General features: G+C 44.2%; 2 protein-coding genes across 2 annotated transcripts in view; one reads left to right on the top strand and one right to left on the bottom strand.

The window, feature by feature from the left end:
• LOC119230151 (integrin alpha-5-like) overlaps positions 1–18,641 on the top strand; it is a 30,450-nt gene extending 11,809 nt beyond the window's left edge. Inside the window, exons 10-30 of the mRNA XM_037491178.2 lie at positions 114–170; positions 3,138–3,190; positions 3,880–4,088; positions 4,472–4,663; positions 4,741–4,786; positions 4,971–5,084; positions 6,081–6,136; positions 6,552–6,709; positions 7,376–7,513; positions 10,022–10,089; positions 12,813–12,963; positions 13,217–13,309; positions 13,588–13,667; positions 13,997–14,077; positions 14,206–14,311; positions 14,446–14,604; positions 14,705–14,800; positions 16,539–16,652; positions 17,304–17,405; positions 17,486–17,608; positions 18,051–18,641. Coding sequence (XP_037347075.2) covers positions 114–170; positions 3,138–3,190; positions 3,880–4,088; positions 4,472–4,663; positions 4,741–4,786; positions 4,971–5,084; positions 6,081–6,136; positions 6,552–6,709; positions 7,376–7,513; positions 10,022–10,089; positions 12,813–12,963; positions 13,217–13,309; positions 13,588–13,667; positions 13,997–14,077; positions 14,206–14,311; positions 14,446–14,604; positions 14,705–14,800; positions 16,539–16,652; positions 17,304–17,405; positions 17,486–17,608; positions 18,051–18,134 — 2,280 coding nt within the window. The 3' untranslated portion in view covers positions 18,135–18,641. The remainder of the gene's footprint in view (positions 1–113; positions 171–3,137; positions 3,191–3,879; positions 4,089–4,471; positions 4,664–4,740; positions 4,787–4,970; positions 5,085–6,080; positions 6,137–6,551; positions 6,710–7,375; positions 7,514–10,021; positions 10,090–12,812; positions 12,964–13,216; positions 13,310–13,587; positions 13,668–13,996; positions 14,078–14,205; positions 14,312–14,445; positions 14,605–14,704; positions 14,801–16,538; positions 16,653–17,303; positions 17,406–17,485; positions 17,609–18,050) is intronic.
• A 423-nt stretch (positions 18,642–19,064) lies between these two features.
• On the bottom strand, positions 19,065–20,962 carry svbp (small vasohibin binding protein). The gene is made up of 3 exons (XM_037491180.2): positions 20,821–20,962; positions 20,168–20,294; positions 19,065–20,074 (listed from the first exon to the last, which is right to left on the bottom strand). The coding sequence occupies exons 2-3, from the start codon at positions 20,279–20,281 to the stop codon at positions 19,988–19,990; spliced, it is 201 nt and encodes a 66-aa protein (XP_037347077.1). The 5' UTR covers positions 20,282–20,294; positions 20,821–20,962; the 3' UTR covers positions 19,065–19,987.
• Positions 20,963–22,504: the final 1,542 nt, after the last annotated feature.

Below are 22,504 nucleotides of genomic sequence, written 5' to 3'. Positions count from 1 at the left end.
TAAGGAGTTTCATCATTTTCATATATTGATCCATTTCACAGTGCAAACAGTAGACAAAACATACACGTATAGACGTGCATTATACTCAGATAATGTCTTTTTTCCATCTCCAGGTGTCAATATTAAACGGAAGAGATCTGGAGCCTCTGCTCAACCTGACAGGAGAGCAGGTACGTGCACGTCTTTTTTTCATAGCGTGGGCACACTTTTAAAGTGGCATGTGTAAAGGAGGGCCGGGGATGAAGGAATTTGCCCCGTGGAGAGGAGGCCTATATCAGGGTCAGAGGTCGAGCTTACTGTATGCACACCTCATGGTTTCTAAAAGCTGCAAATGAATCCCAGAAAACGGCAGCTCAATGTTCATGTTGACACTGTATTGATTCAGCGTGTGCTTTGCACTGAGCAGCAGTTTGTCAGTATTTAGTCACATGTATGAGGCTCTTAAATATAGTGGATGTCTTTCAAAGTGACACGGTCTATGGCTTTTGACTTTGTTCGACTGTGTGTGTCTTTGCAGAGTGAGAGTTTGTCCCTGCAATTGGTTTGCACAGAACTTTGCATTGAAGTGAAAATGAAGAACCATTTTGAAGATGAGTGCGCCGCAGGAGTTTTAGGGTTGGAAGTGGGGAAGGGCCCCTTTATGCCAGTGGACGTATTCAAGGCCGGTTTGATCTTATCGCAGGACGTTCTCTCGCTTAAGTTTCAGTCTTACTTCCACTGACTGAAGGCAGGCTTCCATCCAAATGCAGTGCACATTTTACCGGAATGTTCTATAAAGTTGGCAAAACAAATGGCAAACTAGACACCACTTTCTCCATGCTTTTGGGGCTCTTGCACGGACCACACCCATGGTCAAACTGACAGGGTAAATAGCTGGCAAAGCACTAGTTCTACAGAAAGTGTCTTTGGTACCCAATTATTCCATAATGACCTCCTCCCCCCACACACATATTTGTCATTGTGGCAGGGTGGGGTCTGGTTTACATGCGGTTTTATCCCCTCCTCTCATGTAAATATTATTAGTTGGACACAAAAAGATAAACAGTTTATGGCTTTAATTCCCTTGTGGGATGCCATTAAACAATTGCAGAGGAAGAGGAAGCGATGAAGTAACCGTAGCTTGTTAAGCCCAAACTATGGGAAAGAACATAGAGGACAAGATGGAAATATGGAATCCACTGTTCCAAGTATTCATTTGAGGAAAGGAACGGACTCCTCGCACGTCAGATCCCAGCTGCCACTCCTCGTCTTGAAGCTGGACATTCAAGTCACATGTTTGTCTACCTCAGGATTGATTGGCAGAGACAAGCATCTTTCTCACGTTTTCAATCCTAAGTGAGTCTAAAGCTGCTGGATGGAACCCTGAGCTGCAGCAGGAATTTGGCACTCATATGACTCTAGCTTTGGAGGTTATCCAGTTGGTTTTTTAAACTAAGACTCCGAAAGGCTTCATATTAGCTTTGGTACAAATGTATTTTTACACAAAGAGAGGAGTGTGGATTTTGTCCCTCGTCACTTACATTGAAATGTATTTAGCAATGCCATGTAATGTAATGTGATCGTGCAGCCATGGGACAGCACGTGTGCGTGTGTGTGGGAGGTCATCGGTAACTGCTCGGGGTGCGAGTCTCGGGGCGGAGGGCGCTGAGTAAACTGTTAAGTCACAGGGCGATCTGATCTCCTGCTGCCTGGAGGCACAGTGCTGGTCCCTCTTGAACTGTGAGTCAGCTGCAAAAACACACCAGAGGGGATTTGTGCAGGAGGCCTGCTTGTTTGTTGAAGCAACCTTCACATTTGGTAATTTGTTAGACCATGGACTATTATTTTCTCCCTTGAGCTCAAGTTTCATTCAACAACTCACATTGTGTGCAGTGTTTGGACTCACTACGCAGGTTTCTCAAAGTGATGATGACATGTTAGAAAGTGGACGTCAGGTGTCAGAGGATTTGCTGTACTGGGGGTATCAGGCCATCAGGGGAAAGTCAATGAGCTGGACTCCTCTGGTTCCGTTCAATTTGAGGATTATTCATCTTGATTTAAAAGCGTACAAATCTTTTCTTAGTAATACATGTCGGACGCAGGTCATCGATTTCGTGGATACTAATTTCAACAGGTTGAGTCCGCGGGGAGTCCAGAGAGGTAGCGAACCTGAGGCCGAGTCCAATAAAATGTTAACAAGGTTTGCAAAGCAAGAAGTTGCTGAGCGGCAGAGGACTGACGATCTGGCAAAGACTGGAGGGGGGGGAGGGTGTAGAATATCAAGCATGGTGCTTGATTATTGGATGCGCCAATTGGAAGGAGGGGCACAGCTCAGACCAAGACAAATAGCCTTTCATTAGTGTAAATTGTGTACTTTACAGAGGTTTTACATAATTACTAAATATGGCAATATTACATTTTAAAGAAAATAAGTGGAATTTTTACTGCGTTGTCTCCATTTGCAAAGCTTTAACAAGCAGAAGATGAAGCTTAACGGTAGGCCTACAGTCATTTCAACATGTGAAGCTCTTGTTGTAAACATGGTGGCAGACCGTTATTCTTTCTCCTCTCTTTAGCTGATCATGGCAATGTGAGATATGTAACTGGTTAGCGTTTGGGTGCTCACTCTGTCAGCTTTTGGTGCTTCCCCCTCATATGTACATTAGTGGAGGTTCTTGATCATAAGTGGGAATGTATCTGGCAAAGCGCTACTCCTACACAGTTTGTCCTGTGCCTCAGTTTGACTCATGCCGATATGAGCTATTCTGCATGTGGTTCAAAGGACGTTAACCCAAATATTCAGTCTTGCTTTTCACAAGGGTCTCCAAAACTCATACCTGCTTTTCTACAAATCACTTTGAACTGAGAGTAACTGTAAGAGGTGATACATGACCCTGATGTATCATACGTGGTTTGAAAATAAAGCCCTGTGTGTGAGTTTTAAAGGGGTTCCAGTCCCCAATGTCCCTCACCTCTCCTCAGAAGAAGAGGAGACCCCAGGGGACCGTAGGACTGGGAGATTGAGAAGGAAAGCTTGTAGGGGCGTTGGTGGAGGGTTCAGAGGAGAAAGAAGAGAGAGAACATTTGAGAAAGGAAAGGGATCTGTACAGCGTGGCGTGATTACAGACTAACTGGGTCTGGTGTGTAATGCGTTCCAGATGGGGTCCTACTTCGGCTACGCGGTGGCAGCCACCGACATCAACAGCGATGGGTGAGTGGACGGAGCGACGTTGAGCCATGTGATGGCAAAAAAAAGAGAGACCGGAGAAAAAAAGAACAGAGAAATGACAGAGGAAGTAGAAAAAAGACCCAAAAACAAGAGATTCGAAAAGAAAGTTTTAATCTTTTGGAAGTTTCCAGAGCGTCAGTTCTGTCACCCTGTCACTCTCTAATGTATCATAAGTTATGATGCTCTCACTCTGTCTGTAGTTCCTCTTAGTGTAAAGTTCAAGTTCCCTTCCCGAAACTTTGCAGAGGCACACAGTTAAAATGATATTTTTAGTTTTCAGTGTAGTTTCAGAAATGATGACATTGCAACCTTTGAAAGTGAGTTAAATGTGATTTGATAGCAGTACTATACAAAAAAGAAAAGAAACTTTCAGTTTAATTGAAAGTTCATTTTTAATAGAATCAAATCAAACTACTACTAGAACATGTTTACGTGCTTTAAAATGAAATAAATATTCTCACATTATTTCTGTATTCACCCTGAAACACTGCGTCTCTTTAATGGCGCCCTCACAAAAAGCCCAATATGCTCTGATTGGCTTGTGAGAGCAATTTTAAAACACAAAGACCAAATGTAAAATCACTGCTAAAAACCTTGGCTTTAATTTAAAAATCCATCTGTGTCTTTTGTTCATTTTCTCCTCTTCGCCCTCGTCCCCGTCATGTTTCCAGCCTGGATGACCTGGTGGTGGGAGCTCCGATGTTCATGCGGCGAGGGCTGAACGGGCGCCTGGAGGAGCTGGGTAAGGTGTACGTGTACCTGCAGAGGAGCCCCCTGCGGCTGGAGCCAAGCAAGTCGCAGCTTCTGGGTCAACAGGCCTTCAGCCGCTTCGGCACATCGCTCGCTCCGCTGGGAGATCTCAACCAGGACGGATTTAACGGTGCGTGGGCCCCACAAGGCCTGGGTTACATGTTGCAGGGATTTTTATTATATTTTTAATGCTAAAACTCATGTGAACGGCTTTTATCATGTTGGTTGTTAAACACGGATTAGAACGCTTTGTTCTACCTAAAATACTTAAATGTTGCTCATGTAACGCAGAACTGTATTGTGTTTTAAGATTAGTGGATTTTGGTTCATGAAAATGATCTTGCTTAATTAAACGTATCATAAACGTTTGTTTGCTGCAGAGTTTGTTTTCTGTAACAATCCAAACCCAGATGGAAAAATTGCTACAATAATGGTCTGACAACATCACTACGTATGTTTTATGTAGATTCTATCTGAGACTCACACGGTGTGTTTGTGGCTCTTCACAATCAGACGTGGCCATCGGCTGTCCCTACGGAGGAGACCAGCAGGATGGATTAGTTCTCATTTACAACGGCCACACGGGAGGACTGATGGACACGCCCACTCAAACTCTCGTCGGCCAATGGGCTTCCAGCTCCTTCCCGGCCAGTTTCGGCTTTGCCCTGCGGGGCGACAGGGACCTGGACCAAAACGGCTACCCAGGTAGCGTCACCGGGCCTCTGCTCTGACTCCATCCTCCTCTCCGCTGTCTTCGTTGAACTCTTTTTCCTTTCCTGCAGATCTGGTTGTTGGTGCTTTCGGGGTTGATAAAGCGGTGCTATACAGGTACGCTCTTTAACTCAGCGCATTTTTTGCGCCATCGACACTACTTGCTTGAGCTATCTTATTAAAAAAAAATGATGGCAGTTATAGTTGTCCCAAAGAAAATAAAAATGCAAATAAATCCTTTCATTAACAGATGTATAAACGCTTGCTTTTGTTCTGATCATTTTGTGGTCTCTCCAATCAGGGCTCGGCCGATAGTGAGCGCCAGTGCGTCTCTCACAGTGCAGCCCAACATGTTCAACCAGGAGGAGAAGACCTGTGAGCTGGTCACAGCCAATGGGACCGTCGCCGTGTCTTGGTATGGATGTCCACGGTTCTGGAGTAAAAGCTCAGCTCCACTTATGTCTCAATATCTCAAAAGCTAAAGACTTTCTCCTGAGAGTAACAGAACATGGAAAGTCTTGCAAATGTCTTCTGAACTTTACCTCAAGTCAAGTGACCTTATGTTTGCCACTTTCCTACCCAAGAAAGGAACAGAAATTGGAAAATCTGTTTTCAATCTGAATGGAGCTCTTGAGCTCCGTCCGACCATCGTATTAAACCTGGAACATTTTTAAACTGCAGCAAAAGGCAGTTGCCAAACCTGGCTGGCACTCTTTAAAATGTCTAATACAAGTAAGCCTTGTTTTATAGTTTAGAATAGTTTTCTTTGTTGCCCTGGCGACAAAAAGAAGAGGAAGGGAGCATGGAAGAGGAAGTGGGAGAAAGGTGGAGCAGTCATGAGAGAAGACATAACGGTGCAGGGAGTGCAGTTTATCCAGAGTGAGAAGGTTGGAAAAAGGCTCAGAGGTTCCTGTAGTGAATCAAGACTCCTTCATGTCAGCCTTAAATATTTATGTATGAATGCCTTTGCTTTTCAGAAAAAAAACAACATTGTTTATACTATAGAGCTGCAACTTAACTGAAATTTCTTTCCCGGGGGAATTTGGGTTACAGTGCAACAGCAGGTTTGTTTTATTTCTTGATACAGTACTAGGAACAGAGGAGTAGAAGGTGTGTGTGTTCACAGTAACTCAACTTTAACGCTGGATTACATCCTTACAATCTGAATGCAGCACAGGGATGGCAGACTTCAACACTATCAATAAAATGTACCATACACAGAGGTAGTTACTGGCTATTGCAGAAGGAAATGGCGACCATATACAGTATCAAACATCAGATTTTGGTCTTGTGAAAATTTGAAAGATTATACATTTTAACCTGAGAAAGATCCGCTGTACCTCAAATCAGTGTAAACACATCTGTAAAAGCTCACTGCTGAAGTTTTCCCCCCCATGTTTTTGTCCACTAGTGTCAGCATTGGATTCTGCCTGCTGGCTAATGGAAAGCACCTCCCCTCTCATCTAGGTGAGCCACACACACACGCACACACACACAGATGGTCCCTATTACCTTGCTTTCTTTGTGTTGCCACAAGTATGCCGGACCTCGCTGTGGTCAATTTGGCAGTTAAGATCAAGACTAAAGAACAATCGTGAAAATACAGGGGTATTTCGGTGGGTAGTTTGGAAGAATTGTGTGTGTGTGTTCCTACTATAAGGGTGTGTGCTGTCGGTGTTCTCCACAGCACATTCCTGTGTTTGAATACTGCATAAAGAGCAGAACAGAGAACATGGAGGAGCTTTACCATAACCATGTTTACCCTTCTTCGTGTGTGCACCAGCACGTGGGGAAGCACATAGATGTGCGTTTGGGGCCTACATTTACACAGCTTGAGTTCATAATGCGTATGCGTTGGCCGTTTCTTTACGTGTGGGCGTAGGCTTCGTGGTGGAGGTTCAGCTGGACAGCGTGAAGCAGCACCAGAGGGACTCGGTCAGGAGGACCCTGTTCCTGGACAGCCAGCAGCCCGACCTGCTAAAGACCCTGCGGCTCGCCCACGGAGAACGCCTGTGCCGGGAGGCCAGGATCTACCTGCGGGTCGGTCACACGCCACGTCTTTCAAACCGCGATTGCCGCGGCAAGAGTTCTAGTTCTTTCTTTTGGTCATCCATCTATTGAGAGACTTTGTTGCACCTGCAGCACCAGGTGACCTCGCTGGTAGGGCAGAGGGTAAAAATCGCTTCAAATAGGCCGGGCGGCTCGAGATTGCTGTTTGAAGTGCAATTTGAAGGGGAACCAGTACAGTACCAATCTTCTCATCACTCAGCAGTCACCTGATCAAAGCGATGGCCTGCCAAAAGTGGCTAAGTCATCTGCTTTGAAGCTAATGATCATAATGATCAGAGCTCCTTGACTGCATAGGAAATGGTTTGAGCAGGAAGTGTCATTCAACACTTGTCTGTTTGTAATAGCTCTTCTTTCTTTGAAGGGCCCACATTGCTGTCGCTGGTTAAACAACAGAATTCATGTTAAATCTCATCTCAAATATACCCTGAAATGGACTAAATCCTACTTGTGGACCATATTTGCTCTCTAAACATTTTCTTTTCTCGCACATCTATTGAAAGAAGAGTTTTAAAATGATCAGCTGCAAAAAGAGAGAAATGTAGTGCCGCTTGTTTCAGATCATCGAGCAAAGACAAAAGTTAAATCAACTCCTGGAGACAACAAATCACACAAATCAAATCTCTCTCTCTGTTACAGGGTGAAGAAGAGTTTCGGGACAAACTCTCCCCTATTTCCATCAGCCTTAACTTCAGTCTGGACCCTCATGCCATGGTGGACCAGCATGGCCTCAGACCCATCCTGAATTACGACACAGAACAGCGTATAGTGCAGAAGGTACGCGTATTAACCCATGATGCATTTGGATTGAAATTGGATCGTGCTTGACACAAAGCACAGGTGCTCAGGGACGCGTTGGGCTGACATCACACACACCTTTTCAATGCAACTGTGTTTTCATTCCACACACAACAAACACTTGGGTGGAAAAAAGTAATCGCGTGTGGCGAGTACAAACAGGCGAGGAAGCAGCCATTAGCAAGTTAGCGTGCCAAGCTACGAGAGAGACATACACGTCTCTGAGCAGTTCAAGTCTTAACGTGACAATTTCTTAATGGCTAAACAAATGGTGGAGAACGGTTTGTGTTGAGTAGTAAAGTGCTTCTATGGATAACGTTACCGCGCTGAACAGCCAGACCGCACACGCCTTGCACGTCACGAACTACGCTAATGAACAAAACGCACAAAACGGGACCTAACGATCCGAAATCAATGGGATTCAAATCCACTCTCCATACAGCACGTCTCCCACACCGTGCACGCAGGGAATTTATTTGAATGGCGCAGACAGGCCGGCCATTTTATCATTCACATCTAATGTAAGGCCCCTCCCTCTCGAGCCCTCGAACCCCTCATGTGGTTTTAGGTTGCAGAGCGTCGGCATATTAATGGCACTCTGGTCTCCATTTGCAATGTTTCCTATGTGACCAATCTGAAGGTTTATGGAGGACCGGCGAGTCAGGGGGGGCTGGGGGGGCTGGGAGGGCGCTCAGCTCGCAGACATCTGGTTGCGGTTTGTTTGTGCGTGTTGCCAGGTCTCCTCCACCAGGCAGGAAACGTGCACATATTTATTTGAGTGATATAAGGTGAAGTGAGTGCGATCACGCACTGCTTGTGAATTTGAGTACACTGTTGTTTTTTCTTCCTTCTCCTGACGTGGAAGGAATCGGTTTAATCGATGGCTGCTAGTGCTGCAAGGACTACTGGCCCTTCATACTGACAATTCAACCTGCATTGTGTACAGGCACTTTGGCTCTATGGTGGCAGTCGAGTATGCACTACGGATCGTAGTAATGAAGTGGCTGGCCCTCCGTGTGTGTCATGTGGGCCTTGCTTGCATGCGCTGCCCGGTCTGCGTCATTCACAGCTGTGCAGCGTCATCTCTGAACGTAGCAGCCCCCCCCCCCCCCGCTCAGTGGCAACTTCGGTCGCTCTGTCCACACTGTTGGCATCGGGAGCCAAATTGTTGCCATGCAGCAGCATCGGCCATTGATGGGTGTGGTCACACCATCAGCCGTGTATTTACATCCCAGAGGGGCCTCTCTCTGCACGGTAGGTTTTATTGATGTCCGCCCTCCTGCACAGGAAGTGAATCGCTCCACCCACCAGGTTTGAGGGGTCCTTGGATGTCGCTTCACGAATGTAGCCTGATGGTATTCGATTCGATTTTTCAATTCTTAAAGAATCATTAAACACATTATTTTAGTACAGAACTTTATTGATTAACTGACACTTTTCCTTACTAATGTTAAAGCAGAAACTGCTTGATAATACAACTCCAACGTGTTATTGTAAAGGTGTTATCATTCTAAATTGCAACGCCAACACCAGGTGTGAGTTTTCATCAATTCACATCTTGAAGTTGGCCAACCGAGCCGGAGGGGAAACGGATCACATGGATCAAACATATGGGATATGAAAAGTTGAAGGTACGAAAGGTGGTCAGAGGGAACGGGAAGATAAGTCGGTAGTCATCACTTGATCACAAGTCCATTACACAGCGTGATGATGTGTGTTTGGTGTTAGAGGGGCGATTTCCTCCTGAGTCCTGTGAGGATGTATGAATGAGGAATCTGCCCTGAGACACTGTTAACCATTGCCAGGCTGATTCTTTGCTCTCTATAGCATTCTTTGGGAATCTAATGTTTCCCATATGTTGGAGAGATGAGGATATGGCAGCAATGACACCGTGAAGCTACTTGGGAGGAATAGTGGAGAGACAGAAAAGCAGAAAAGCAAACATCTGAAGGGATTCGCTGGGAAAAACAAAAGCAATGGATCCAAATCAAGTGGCATTAATCTTTCACTGTGGTTTCATGTCATGCATCACACAAGACTCAAGAGGAGCTCTCTTTGAGCCGTGAGGTTTCACTCCTCACTGGCCCAAGCTTTTTCGCGTAAATGCAACCCTGGTTTGGGTGGCATTCATCATCCTGTCATTCTCCCAAAACCATCACCACCTTTTCTCCATTCTTCCTTTTCTTCGTTCCCCACTTCTAAAGCACGCATGACTTCCATTCCGCAGACATGAAAGGATGCTGCGTTAGCGCGCGGTCTTAGCAGCTGGTTGTTGCAAATATTGTTTTGTGCATATATGGAGGAGATATACACTGTGTATCCCCTCTAGTCCTTTCATTAAATCACAAGCAGTGTGCTGGCTTCTGTAAACATCCACTTCCTCAAGAGCTTTTCTCTGCCTATACTTCCCTGGATACTCCCCTCTTCATCCATCATGACCATCCCTCGCTAACCCTCCATTTTTCCCCGTCCTTCTCCCTTCCTCAGGCCCAGATTCAACTCGATTGCGGCGAGGACAACATCTGCGTCCCTGACCTCAAGCTGGCTGTTTACGGGTGAGAGGAAATCACCCCTCTGTTACTTTATTGATGAAGTAGATACGGCTTTGGGGTTTTCCATCAGTTGCCTGTTTACACGTTCAGCAGACTAACTGCAACATTAGCATTCCTACGCAGTCATGTTCCTCAACACTACATTCATTAAGTCCAGTGTTCCCTCTCTTTTGGCTCTGTTTATGGGCTCCACCTCCAGCGGTTGCAGTTCAGAGCAAAACCCGGTTGCTCATTTCATCCGATACTTGGGAATCATTTCAAAGTCTCTCAAAGCTTATCTTTAGCTTCTATGTGCTATTCTTAATGTGCGCTGTGATTTTCGCACCCACAGACTTTGACTGCTCTTAGTCTATTGAGCTGATTATTCAACTGGGAGAGGGTCAAACCAATCCATAGACGTGTGTCTTCAACTTCTGGATCAAGGGGACGCCTGAATGGGGGCCGTTGTAATTATTGATTATTGGTGATAAACTGTGTTGTTCTCTCATTTTGTCTCTGCTGACTAATGCGTGATTGCGGAGGCGTCTCATTCAGATTGCTTTGTCCCTGTGAAGATAAACATGAGTGGAAACACGCGCTCCTCAATCAAAATGAAGCTTTAACTCAACATTCTGTGGAAATATTATGATTTATTTTAACAAAATATAAGATTAAGGCAGCAGTGAAGAAGTCAGGATATAAATGAATAATTATGGTTTCAGCCGATCTGCTGATATCCACGACAACCTAAACATATGCCACTCATTGAGAGAGAGAGAGCATCGTCCTTCTATTTAAACAAAGTCATAGCATTTCATGAAATGAATGGACTTCCCTACAGTCATTGGCCTGCTGGTCTTTGAACTCAAACCAACTGCAAACACTTGATCCGCTCCATCAGGTGTAAACCTCAGTGTCGTATGGCTCATTGTCAGAATGTTCAACACCTCACAGCTGCTTTTCAGGAACAAGCATCTGGAGTCTGGAGCCTTGGGAGGAGGACGAGAATACATATTAGCAACTGATTCTCTAAATCCAATGTTATTTTGAATACTTCGCTGTGGTAGTTTTGCACGGTAGTGACCGTATTAAATCAGCTGTTTTGATCAAAATGATTGCTGCAGACAATCCTGTGGTCGCTGGATGTCGGTTGGGACCCGTCCCCACGTCTCCACTGAATTACAAAGACTCTCAAAGTCCCGCCACCGGAATCTAGAATCAAATCACAGAGGTTGCATTTACATGGCGTGAGCCTCTTCTCTTAGATGCGTCCATTCATACGGGAACACACACACACACACACACACACACACACACTCTCACACACACACACACACACACTCTCTCTCTTTTCCCAGCCTGACCCGCCAGGAGGAGTGTTTTGCATGACAAGGACACGTGATCTCTCTCAGCTGCAGAAATACAATCAGTGCAAAAAGTCTCCTGTGAAAACTGCAAAGATCTGTTTAAAAGAAGGTTTGTTTCCACTGCAGCAAACCGCCGATGATTCAGCAATTTGACCAAAAATAACACAGCGCTTCCCCCCCCCACGATTTGCCAATGGAGGGACGTTTAACATTCGCAGCCCCTCGCTGTCGCTTTGATTTGTAAACGCGTGGCTTCAGTGGAGGAGCTCCATGAGCCGATGCTGCTTTGGAAGTGGAGCTGGCTGTTGTTACATCTGCTGAGTGTTGTTGTTGGGCTTCGGCGCCGCTCGCTCTGCCTTCGCTAAGCTCGCTCAGCTATAATTCAAAGCATCTGCTGGTTGTCTTACCTAAGCAGGGGTCACAGTGTCCAGACGGGGGGGGGGGGGGGGAGGGGGCCGGACGCATGAAAGAGGAACCCTGATTCTGACCCCCAACCAGACTCTACTCAGTAGAAACGTGCTTTTACCCCCACGGCTGTGGGGGAGGGGGGGGGAGTCGAGAGAGTGTCGAGAGGATTTATCGCTCTCACTGAAAGTGTGTTTGCACACAGCGGCGTCGCTGTGAACACGGCGCAGTGAGGCGGGGGGGCGGTTTCCTGAGTGGAATCACAGTGATGGGATTTGGGTCATTTCCCCGGGTCAGATACGCCAGCAGGCCTTCGGGGAGCGTTGCAAACAGAGGAGCATTGTCTGCACGGACTTCACGTCGCTGCTTTTCATTAAGTTTTACAATTGCTCCTCTGGCATTCTGGTGGCGGCCTGCAAATGAGCAGCAGAGGAAGCACCAACGAAACTCTGCATGGGGAGGTGGCCTCTCGTTTGGATTGCAGTGGATAAAAATGGCCTTTGTGTAATAGATGCTCTGGGAAATACTGGTATAGAGTTTGTGGCCCTGCAGCGCAGCCTCTGTGGGCTAAACGAGCTGCTTTTAGGTAAATGATAATGTCAGCATGCTAACATGCTCAGAATAACAACATCTTCATCATGTTGGCAAACCTACATTTTCACTTTATTATAAAACATTTTCTTTTGTGATCAAATGAGGGAGGAAGTTAAGGAGAAAAACTGAAAAGCATAATATGGTGTCTGCTTTTACAATGTACCTTTTCCTCTTTTGTTTGGAGGTTTCAGGACACAGCAATTGAGTGAATGTGTTCTGCTCTGCATGTTGAATTATCACCTCATTTTGACAGTTGTCAATTCTCCACCATATAATAATTAATTTGAATAGAAATGTAGAACATGTTTGTTGCCATTTGTTTATTAGATGATTTCTGACTTCAGATGTTGATGCAGTTTGCTTGTGGTTGTCCTCCACCAGGGACAAAGCACAGGTTTTCCTGGGGGATGAAAACTCGCTGAGCCTGACGTTCAATGCCAGGAACGAGGGAGAGGGAGGGGCGTACGAGGCCGAGCTCCAAGTGCTGCTTCCCCCAGAGGCCGACTACAGCGGGATAGCACGCAACAACGTGGTGAGGCGTCACTGATTATGATATATACTGTATCATCATATTCTCCATCGTAAGCACAAATGACACATCAATGGCTTTGTTAATACTGCGCAGCGTGTTTGCTCATCATTGCGATGCCTCATTGTGTCCATTCCCGCTCGCATCTCAGCAGAATTTTAAAAAAAAACAGCGTAATGAAAACGGGTCACATGTATATTTCCGGTAATCTTGATATCAGCGTTGACAGTGTTGGATGTCTTTGTGTCCTCTCCAGAGCTTGACGCAGCTGACATGCAGTTACGATGCAGAGAACCAGACCCGCTACCTCCTGTGTGATCTGGGAAACCCCATGAAGTCCGGCACCAGTGTAATTCAGTCGAGTCAAATTGTTCCTGCATGAAGTCATTCGTAAACAAACCCAAACTGTTTCTGTATCTACAGATTTAACATTTCATCACCAACAGTAGAAACAGCTAGACTTCAGTTTGTTAAAACCATCATCTTTAAGGCTCCAGAGTGTGTGAAAAACGATTGACTAAGAAGAAAATAACTAAGCCCACAGCCAAACTGAATTAAAGATTAGGTTTAATGTTCGTTTCTCATGTTTGTTGAAATGAGTTGTGTACATGTCCTGTGTGTCGCTAGTTATGGGCCGGCCTCCGGTTCACGGTGCCCAGACTGAAGGACACTCACACTAGTGTCCAGTTTGAGCTCCAAATACGAAGGTAGGTCACCTGTCAGTCACCTGTGCCCTTTAAGGTCCTGAGACAAAGTTTTGCACTTAAATGTTTGATTTTGGTTTTACCCGCGTTATCATCGTAATCAACGTAATGATGTTAAAGTATTTGTCAGGACATTTATTATGTGTTTTATATATTTTATTTCCATCAGTTTTTTTTTTATGTTGTGTTTATTTCTAAGTATTAGATTCATATTTTTGATATTGTAGGAATACATATTTGAATATTTTTTTAATAGTTCTTGATATCGTAGCAAAAAAAGAAGAATTTTGCTATGTAATTAACAAATGTTGCTTTTTGAATTTGTGTCGTAGCAAAAATGTGAACAACTCAGCGAGCGAGGTGGTGCAGTTTGAGCTGGAGGTGGCGGCCATGGCTGACATGATTTTGCAAGGGTGAGGCTCCAAGGCCAACTGGTCCACTCCATCATTGCGTAGACAGTTTTGAATCGTTCTCATCGTTGTGGGTCCTGCCAAGTTACCTGCCGAAAAAAAAAAGAAACCCATGAGCCTTTCTGTTTCAGTGTTTCTCACCCAGACAAAGTCATCTTCCCCCCTCCCAACTGGAGTGCCAGTCAGAGTCTGAGGGGAGAGCGGGACATCGGCCCCGAGCTCCAGCAGGTCTACGAGGTACACCCACGCGCTTCTCACGGCTCTCACGCCTCTGTTTTCATTCAAATAGAAAAGTAAACTCCTCCTTTCCAGGACCAAAAGGTCCGTACCGATAAAACACAAAGCACCCAACCCCGACCCCTCTCTTTCAGCTGGTGAATAACGGCCCCAGTGTGGTCAGCCAGTCCACGCTAGTGGTGAGGTGTCCTCTAAGGGCCCCCGGCCACGAGCTGCTCTACCCGGTGGAGGTGGTCACCGAGGGGCCACTTAGCTGCTCCTCTAAACACACCTTTAATGCACTGAAACTCCAGGTGGACACACACACACACACACACTATTCCCCTTGACCCATTCTTCTATTATTCCATATGTCGGATTGCATTGACTGTGTCGATGGGTTGATGTCCGCAGCTCCAGCCTCCAGCAGCACAGCTGAAGTCCAGCACTGAGCACCGCATCCGGAGGAGGGAGGAGCACAGGGATCTTCTGGCTGAACAAGGGAACCTGGTGAGGCAAAAATAGTCCAGTCATAACAATGAACAGGAATAGATTGTATTAGTGGTTTGTGTGTATCCATGGACACGGTTCATTTACCACACACATTGTATATCCTAATGACTACATAAAAAGAATGCTTCACTGCTTTTAGAACCAGTAAAGGTTCTTTAATGTAGAACCATAGAGGGCGGGGGGGGGGGGGGGTTGCCCCCACATTAAACAGTTCACTTGGAGCGATGGTTTTGTTATGCTAGTAGCTAACGAAGCGGCTAATGAGGAGATGAGGAGGTCAGGTAACCTCACTTCTTTCTCCACACCTCCAAATTCAGCCCCAATGCACTCGGACCCAAGTGATGTCACTTGAGGCAATTCATGACTCAACACGACTCCCTCTGGAGCCTGAAAAGGCTTTTTATGTCTCTTTCCACTTGCAGTCTGTAGTCGTATTCCTTTAAAGATTTTGTGGTCTGCAGAGGTTTTCAATAAGGTAAAAACCTTGAGTCGAACCACCCGTGATTACATTCCCGTCATTTATCACATTTGTGGTTTTGTTAAGCCGAGCTTAGCACTGGGAGCGAGGTAGAATCTGTAAACCTAGTGAAGGGAACAGCAGTCAATTATCAAGCAAATTTAACCAAAGTAAAAGAAAAGGGATAACTAAACAAGCTGCTTTGCATTTTCATATTTTTAGACAAGAGAAAAATCTGCCTTGAGCGGGCATTAGAGCCAAAGGTTTATCATATCTTGCCATTGGTGTTTTTAGTGCGATACTTCAGAATCTGCAACATTGAGGAGTTTTTTAGCTGGAGGTCAGACCTGTGAAGTGTCAAACCATCCAGTCAGTTGACGAGTTGACTCCACGTGTCCAATGAAGACACCCAGGAGGGGTTTGGACTCTGCATGTGGAGGGAATCATGGGAATGCAGAGGCTCTTTGAATTGCCTCGATGTCTCTTGTGTTGGATGTGGTTCAGTGCCACATCTCAGTGTGTTTTCATCTGTTTGTGGCTCTCTACTGAGGTGTTATGTAAGTGGGGTCTCTATGCATTCGTTTAGTTCATTTGGACCAGAACAGTCTGTAGAAAGCAGTTCCACCGGCCTCTGAACTGGAATTATAATGACATTATTTGTCCCAACAGAGGAAATGAGAATAGATGTAATGAGCTCTGGTCCACATCTGCGGCTTGCTGTAATTGTCTGCGAGATGAAGTTAATTGGGTTTGTGATTCACTGGGTTCCTTTTCATATGACTTGCGTCACTTACTGTAATATTTGACAGCTAATCTCTCATGGTATTCAAATCAAATTGCACAAGGTGCTTCCTGGTATCCACGCCCGACTGAAATAACTTTTTAAAATGTTTACCTGCCTAGAAATAGCCAGACATACGTTTCAGCCTCAAAGCTTCTGCAACGACAAACACAAAGAGAAGAAACTGCAGAGGCCCTCCAACTTCTGTCAGCGATTTAAAACCATGGCTAATTACGAGCTGGAGGGAAACGCATCTCCAGTAGGAGGTAAAGAGGGGCAATTAGATGAAGATACTTCTGTCACACGGCCGTGCAATCTGGGTGGGATGGTAGACACCATCCAAACACTACACGCCAATCAAATGCACAGTTTACATCTACTTCAAATGCATATATCCCCGTGGCGGATGGTCCAGCCCAACCAAACCCCTTGTGAGCATGAATAGCTGTGTGTGCTGCAGTAGATGCGTGCTTGACGCTGCCTCCGTCCCGACACAGACGTGCTCGGCCGTGGAGTGCTGGCAGCTGCAGTGTGACGTCGGGCTGCTGGAGAGAGGGGCTAACGTCATCCTCACCCTGCGCTCCAGGCTGTGGGCCGAGACCTTCATCGAGGTGAGGCGCGCTGCTAGCACAGGGTACTCTAGTCAGGAGGGAAACGGTCTTATTCTGCCCTCTGTAGGCCAGATCATCACACTGCAACTACAGAGGTGTGTCCTTATGCAGTACTCTATGTTCTATACACTTTTTCATTCACAAGCAGCCTATTTTAGAGCAGTTCTAGTAGCAGCAAACAGCACATAATATGTGGTTAACCAGATGGGGCCTGAGAGATGATGAAGATGCTGATGATGAAGATGCTGCTGCTTGATGTCTAGAACTGAGAGATTATTTGTGTTTGACTCTTAAAGGGACAGCTGACCTCAAAACCAAAACAACACACTGTATTGTTCTTCTTACCTGTAGCAATGTTTACTGATGAGGATCTATTCCCAGACCACCTTGTGGGTACTTTGATGTAGGAACTTTCTTCTTAGTGCTTTTGACCCTGGTGCCATTAGATTGTAGAGAAGGCAGATACCTCTATGGAAGAGATCTCCAAAAGAAAGTAACTCACACCAAAGCAATCCACGTTGATCAATAGCACTGCAGTGTAGGAGATGTATGCACTTATTTTGGAGTGAACTGTCCCTTTCAGATACCAGCAGCCTTGTAGCCCATTAGTGCAGCTCTTATAACGATGTCTGTGTGTCTGCTCGTCCCCAGAGGGCCTACAAGCAGTATGTCCTGGAGTGCTCTGTCCACTACAAGGTGGAGAGGATGCCTTATTCTATTCCTCCTAAGTTCAAGCCATCAGGATCCAAAAAGGTAACCTCCTCAGGTGTTTTCTTTAGGGTTGGTAGAAAGGTGGTGGAAACGTGATCATCTGGTCGCTTCCTGTCCCTCAGGTGGTGACGGCTGTGGTGTGGAACAAGCCGGACAGTGTGTTCCCCGTCCCAGTGTGGATCATCATCCTGGCTGTTCTATCTGGGTTGTTATTACTCGCCCTGCTCATATATCTGCTCTACAAGGTAACACTGTGATGGAAACATCTAACATGTACAACCACCTCAAAGTTTAAGAGTTTAATACAATCACACCATCACACCAGTGTTTCCCCCCTCATCGAATAGGTTTGGGATTTAGAAAAACAAAATCAAAGTGACGTGTTACCTTTAACAAAGAGACAATAACCTTCCACAAAGAGACAAATACTATCCACAAAGAGACAAATACAATGACTTTAAATAAATCCATGGGGCCTTTGCATATTTATCAACTGTTGATCAACCACGTTTAGTTCAGAAGAAATAGGAATTGAAAATCATTACCAATCAAATGCTTTTTCTATGAATTCCACTATTTCCATAGAGTAAAGTGAACAGAGTGTAAAAAAGGCATAGTCACTTCTCCACATGGGGTCTGATTGAGTTGTATCTGATCCTCTCCTCTGGTCTCCATGCTTCCCTCCAGATGGGCTTCTTTAAAAGGTCAGATCCGTACGGCACCACCATGGAGAAGGCCCAGCTCAAACCCCAGGCGTCCTCTGAGGCCTAGATCCAAGCCGGACCCCCCCACCAACAGCTGCTCCTAAGAACTGGAATCATCGCCCTTTTTCCCAAACGAACCAGGCGACCCGCTTATGAGGGGACAGCTGCTGGCTCTGCATCACTGGACCTGCACTAAAGTGCCGAAGCAGGAAACAAACTGTGCTTCGTTTGGAATGAACTCCTCACGTTGTGTTCAATGTTACAACTTCAAAGCCCAAATCAGCACAGAGTATGAAATGCACCTCCAACGCTACAGGATTTCTCCTTTCCTAAAAGGTGCGCTCAGTCTTACACACCTTTGTGTGATTTGTACACCACTCTTTATTTATGGCACAGCGTTTTCCTGTCGGTTGCTGAATGTTGGAGTGTCTGCAGGACGATCCTGACAACGCTCAACTTGAACTATTCCTCTCCCACATTGGGAGGTATTTGTGTGTGTTGTATGTAATGTGTTCATCGTGTTGTGACCCATTGTTGTTGTTGCTCAGAATAAAATCATCTTTTTGTATACCCATCAATGCTGCGATCAATGTGCTGCTTATAGAAACTTTTGGAGAAAACTGATGTTTGATACCTTGTACAGAAAACTGCAGTATCATTGTCATTTTAGTCTGGAAATAACATCACACATGTTTAAAATCTTACAGATATTGTTTTTTTCTGTGTCTCCATAGCTGGTAATCCAAAAACAAAATGAATTAAAATGAATCTTCTCCTCTAGATATCCTCCCTTTGCAGGTGAGATGTGTTAATTATTGACTATTATTGTTTGACAGTGTAAGAGTTGACTTTTCTAACTGTAGTCTCATGGGTCACTGAATCATAGATATTAAATACTATGTTAAGCACTAATAATGTCCCCCCTCTTACGGTATGTAGCCTCCCTAATCACTCTATTATATACACAAAATACTATGAGGTTAATCACTATTGATGTAGGGAGGTTCAGGTACATCATGAGGGCTATTACACTGATTATTGGAATCAATTTAAATATTAACTGAGTAATTATGGTTACTGTATCCAACCTCCTCTTTACTTACTATGCAACCTTTATAAAGCTAATGCAGTGTGATGTAATACAACAGCCCTGAAACAAGTGTTCACCTCTAACCTTTTTATGTGTTTCTTCCATCCAAAAGAATAGAAATTACTCCCTCTCAAAGAGCCAGACACGTTTTATTCATAGCAAAGAGCCATGCATCCATGTATGCCAGACTATACATCCTGTTTAGATATTACTTTGTTACACAGTAACCACTTTTTTCGCTGTTCTCTAATTTCTTTGACATCACATTCAAATGTAAAACAAATATAATAGTAAACACTGTGAAAACGTTAAATGTTTACTCCCCATGATGTGTAATCTCTGCTTAAATGGTGTCATGGATGGAACATATATCCTACAGATTACATCGTCTTATTTCTGTAGTTTGAGTTTTATAGTAACATTTTTACACACATTGTGGTTCCTGTGTTTGAATTTGGACCTTTGGTGAATTGGTTGAAATACAGGCACTGAATGCGATGAGCTAAGATCCAAATAGATTTGAGATGTACTGCATTTACCGTCCATTTAAGTCCTTTTTGATGTCCTCAAACAACCCGATTACATGAGCTAACACCCATGTCTTTGTAACAATACTTTTTATCTTCAGTTGTCCGTGTCAGGATTATTGATCTCTGGAGTTCCGGGTCCAGCTCAGTTTGTTCCGGGCTGCTCGCTAACCGCCAAGAACACTGATTGTCTTATTAAACGTCTGTAGAAACCACACCAGTCAGACTGTGTGAAGGTAATTGTGTGCGTCCATGCTGCTTTTGCAGGGTCCTGGTCCAGATGCAGCAGGAGGGCAGGTCTCATCATTCTCCTTGTGCCTGCATCTGTTTACAAAAGGCCTCAAACTGCTGCTGTTCCAACTCTGTCATCACCTTGTTCAAGGCATAAATCTGGAAATCAAAGGGGGGGTTAAACACAGTTGATCAAGGGTAGTGAGAAGTGATGTTGCATATACAGGTGTTTCCAGGTGTTGGCTGGGGCACCTCTGCTCTCTGTCGCTGTTTGTGCTCTTGCTGTGCAGACTTGTGTCTGGCTCGGTCTCCTCTGGTCGGGGTGGAGTTCAGCTTGGGCTTGTCTTTACGGCAGGCGGGCTCCATGTCAACCTGGGGGCTTAAAATACGAGTAAAGGTCTTACACTTCCTGTTAACATTAAGAAGAAACTACACGAAGCAATCAAAATATTTATTCTTAGAATCATAAATGTTGCATTTGTTTTTCACGATCATGAAAAAAATGAAACCTTAGGACAAAATGTAAACCTTACTTTGGTGTTTCATTATTATTGTTATTTGTATTTCTACAAAATGTACCGGAACACTGTTAACGAAGAAGATCCTGTGTAAATAATACAATAAATGAATGTTAAATTAAATGTTAACCTCTGAACAACAAAAGCAATTATTTTAATGTATTAACTTGAATAGTATGGTAACGGTAAGTAATTGTCTAACAATGTGGAAACATCTGCTCACAGAACATTTTAACCCACAATCAGGTCTCGGCTAAATGAAGTTTGGCTAATAACACAACGTTAGCTATCAGTTGGGCTAGCTAACGCTAATGTTAGCACGTTAGCTTTGGGATCCTTCTTCAGAGAGACATTCCAACCAACGTTAACAGCTAACGGTGCACCTACCCGGTAAAACCCGAAAACCCTGGGAACCGGAGATGGGATTTAATACACGTTGAGTTGGCGACAAAGGAGCCTGTAGAGCGTCCTCAGCCAACAGCTGTTCGCGAGGTGTCACCAGTAAACAAATCCGGCTGTTACAGTCAAGCGCTAATTCAAAGGTTCCGGACGGACACGGTTTCTGGGTGACGTCATCCCGCGCTGTCGTCTTAAAGATGACGTGTTAACAAGATAATACCAAATAAATAACAATACATGTATAACAAACAGGTTGTTTGACATAAATGATCTTAAATGATCGCATCTCAACTTTAAATTTGAACAACATTCATTGAAAAACATACATACATCAATACATTATCAATTTCTTATATTGATAAATACATGTATGCTCTAGCACAGTGTTTCTCAACTGGTGGGTCGCGGGACCCGTTTGTGGTGGTTTTTTATTTTTTTTATTTTATTTTGAATGGACTTTTGGTTAATGTAGCGGAGTTTCGTCTTTTTTTCCGGCTCGTCCGTCCATGTTTTCCGTCACCACAAAGATTGTAAATGTTAAATTGTTCCTGACAGTCGGCACATTATTAGAATTAGATCTCTCAATGTTTATGCTGAGGTTTTTTTAATTGGCCTTTTCCATTGAGGGCCTTTTTTGGCATGTTACAGTAAGACAAGCACAAGTATCAATGATGAAACAAACAAGGTGATGGTGGTGCATGGACTAGAGAGGGTGTCCTGGGAACGCAAGGTTGGTAGTTTGAACCCTGGCTGCCCTAAGCACCAAGTCAAAGCGTCCCTGACCAAGACACCCAACTCTTAATTGCTCCCTGGGCACAAAAGTAAAATCCATGGGTTACAAATGCCATGTAAGTCGCTTTGGAAAAAAAATCTTCAGCAAAATGACTTGTATTGTAACAATGGCTTAATTCTATTTAGCTTCTTCAGTTCCGGATCTTGGTATTGCCTCGCTATCATGGAGTCATTTTTACTACTCAGTCCTGTACTTCTCTTACTTCAATGACAAGTCAAAAGTACCTGCACGGGGAAGTCTGGTGTGGATGGGGTTGTAAGGTTTCCTGCACAGCATACGCACCTGTATCAAAGCACAAAAACGTATTGTTTGATTTGTTTTTTATTGATTGGGTTTTGAATTTCATGTCATGTGAACATTTTTATGCAGTCTTTCAAATGAATGTTTAGAAATTACAGTTGGGCCTAGAAAATGCATTTCCTGCTGAAAATGCATTGGAATGCATAAAGCTGAAATTAATTTCAAAAAGTTGCTTAAAATACAAAAATGAAAAAAGCTTAAATTATTTGTAAACATTTATGAAACAATAGAAATAGGAAAAGCTGAATATTTTTAAATGAATCTAAAAATAGCTGATAATACAGTAATGAGAAAAACTGAAATGGACTTGAAAGAATTGCAAAAAAACGAAATAGGAGAAGCTTATATGAATTTGAAAAAATACAGATATAATAAAAGCTTAAATTAATTTAATTGTTGAAAGAATAGAAATAGGAAAAGCTGAAAACATGTATTTTTGTAGTAATATAAGGTTTATTACTAGTTATAGTTGTAATTGTGGTACTAGTGGTACTAGTAGTAGAAGAAGTAAGTACTAGTTGTACTAGTATTTGAAAGAGCAGTAGTGGTGTACCTGTGGTTGAGGTACAGATAATCATT

Source organism: Pungitius pungitius, chromosome 8, assembly GCF_949316345.1.
Source record: "Pungitius pungitius chromosome 8, fPunPun2.1, whole genome shotgun sequence".
In the NCBI taxonomy this organism is placed as follows: Eukaryota; Metazoa; Chordata; class Actinopteri; order Perciformes; family Gasterosteidae; genus Pungitius; species Pungitius pungitius.
Note: the sequence above shows the minus strand (reverse complement) of the source record. Positions and strands in the feature narration are given on the sequence as shown.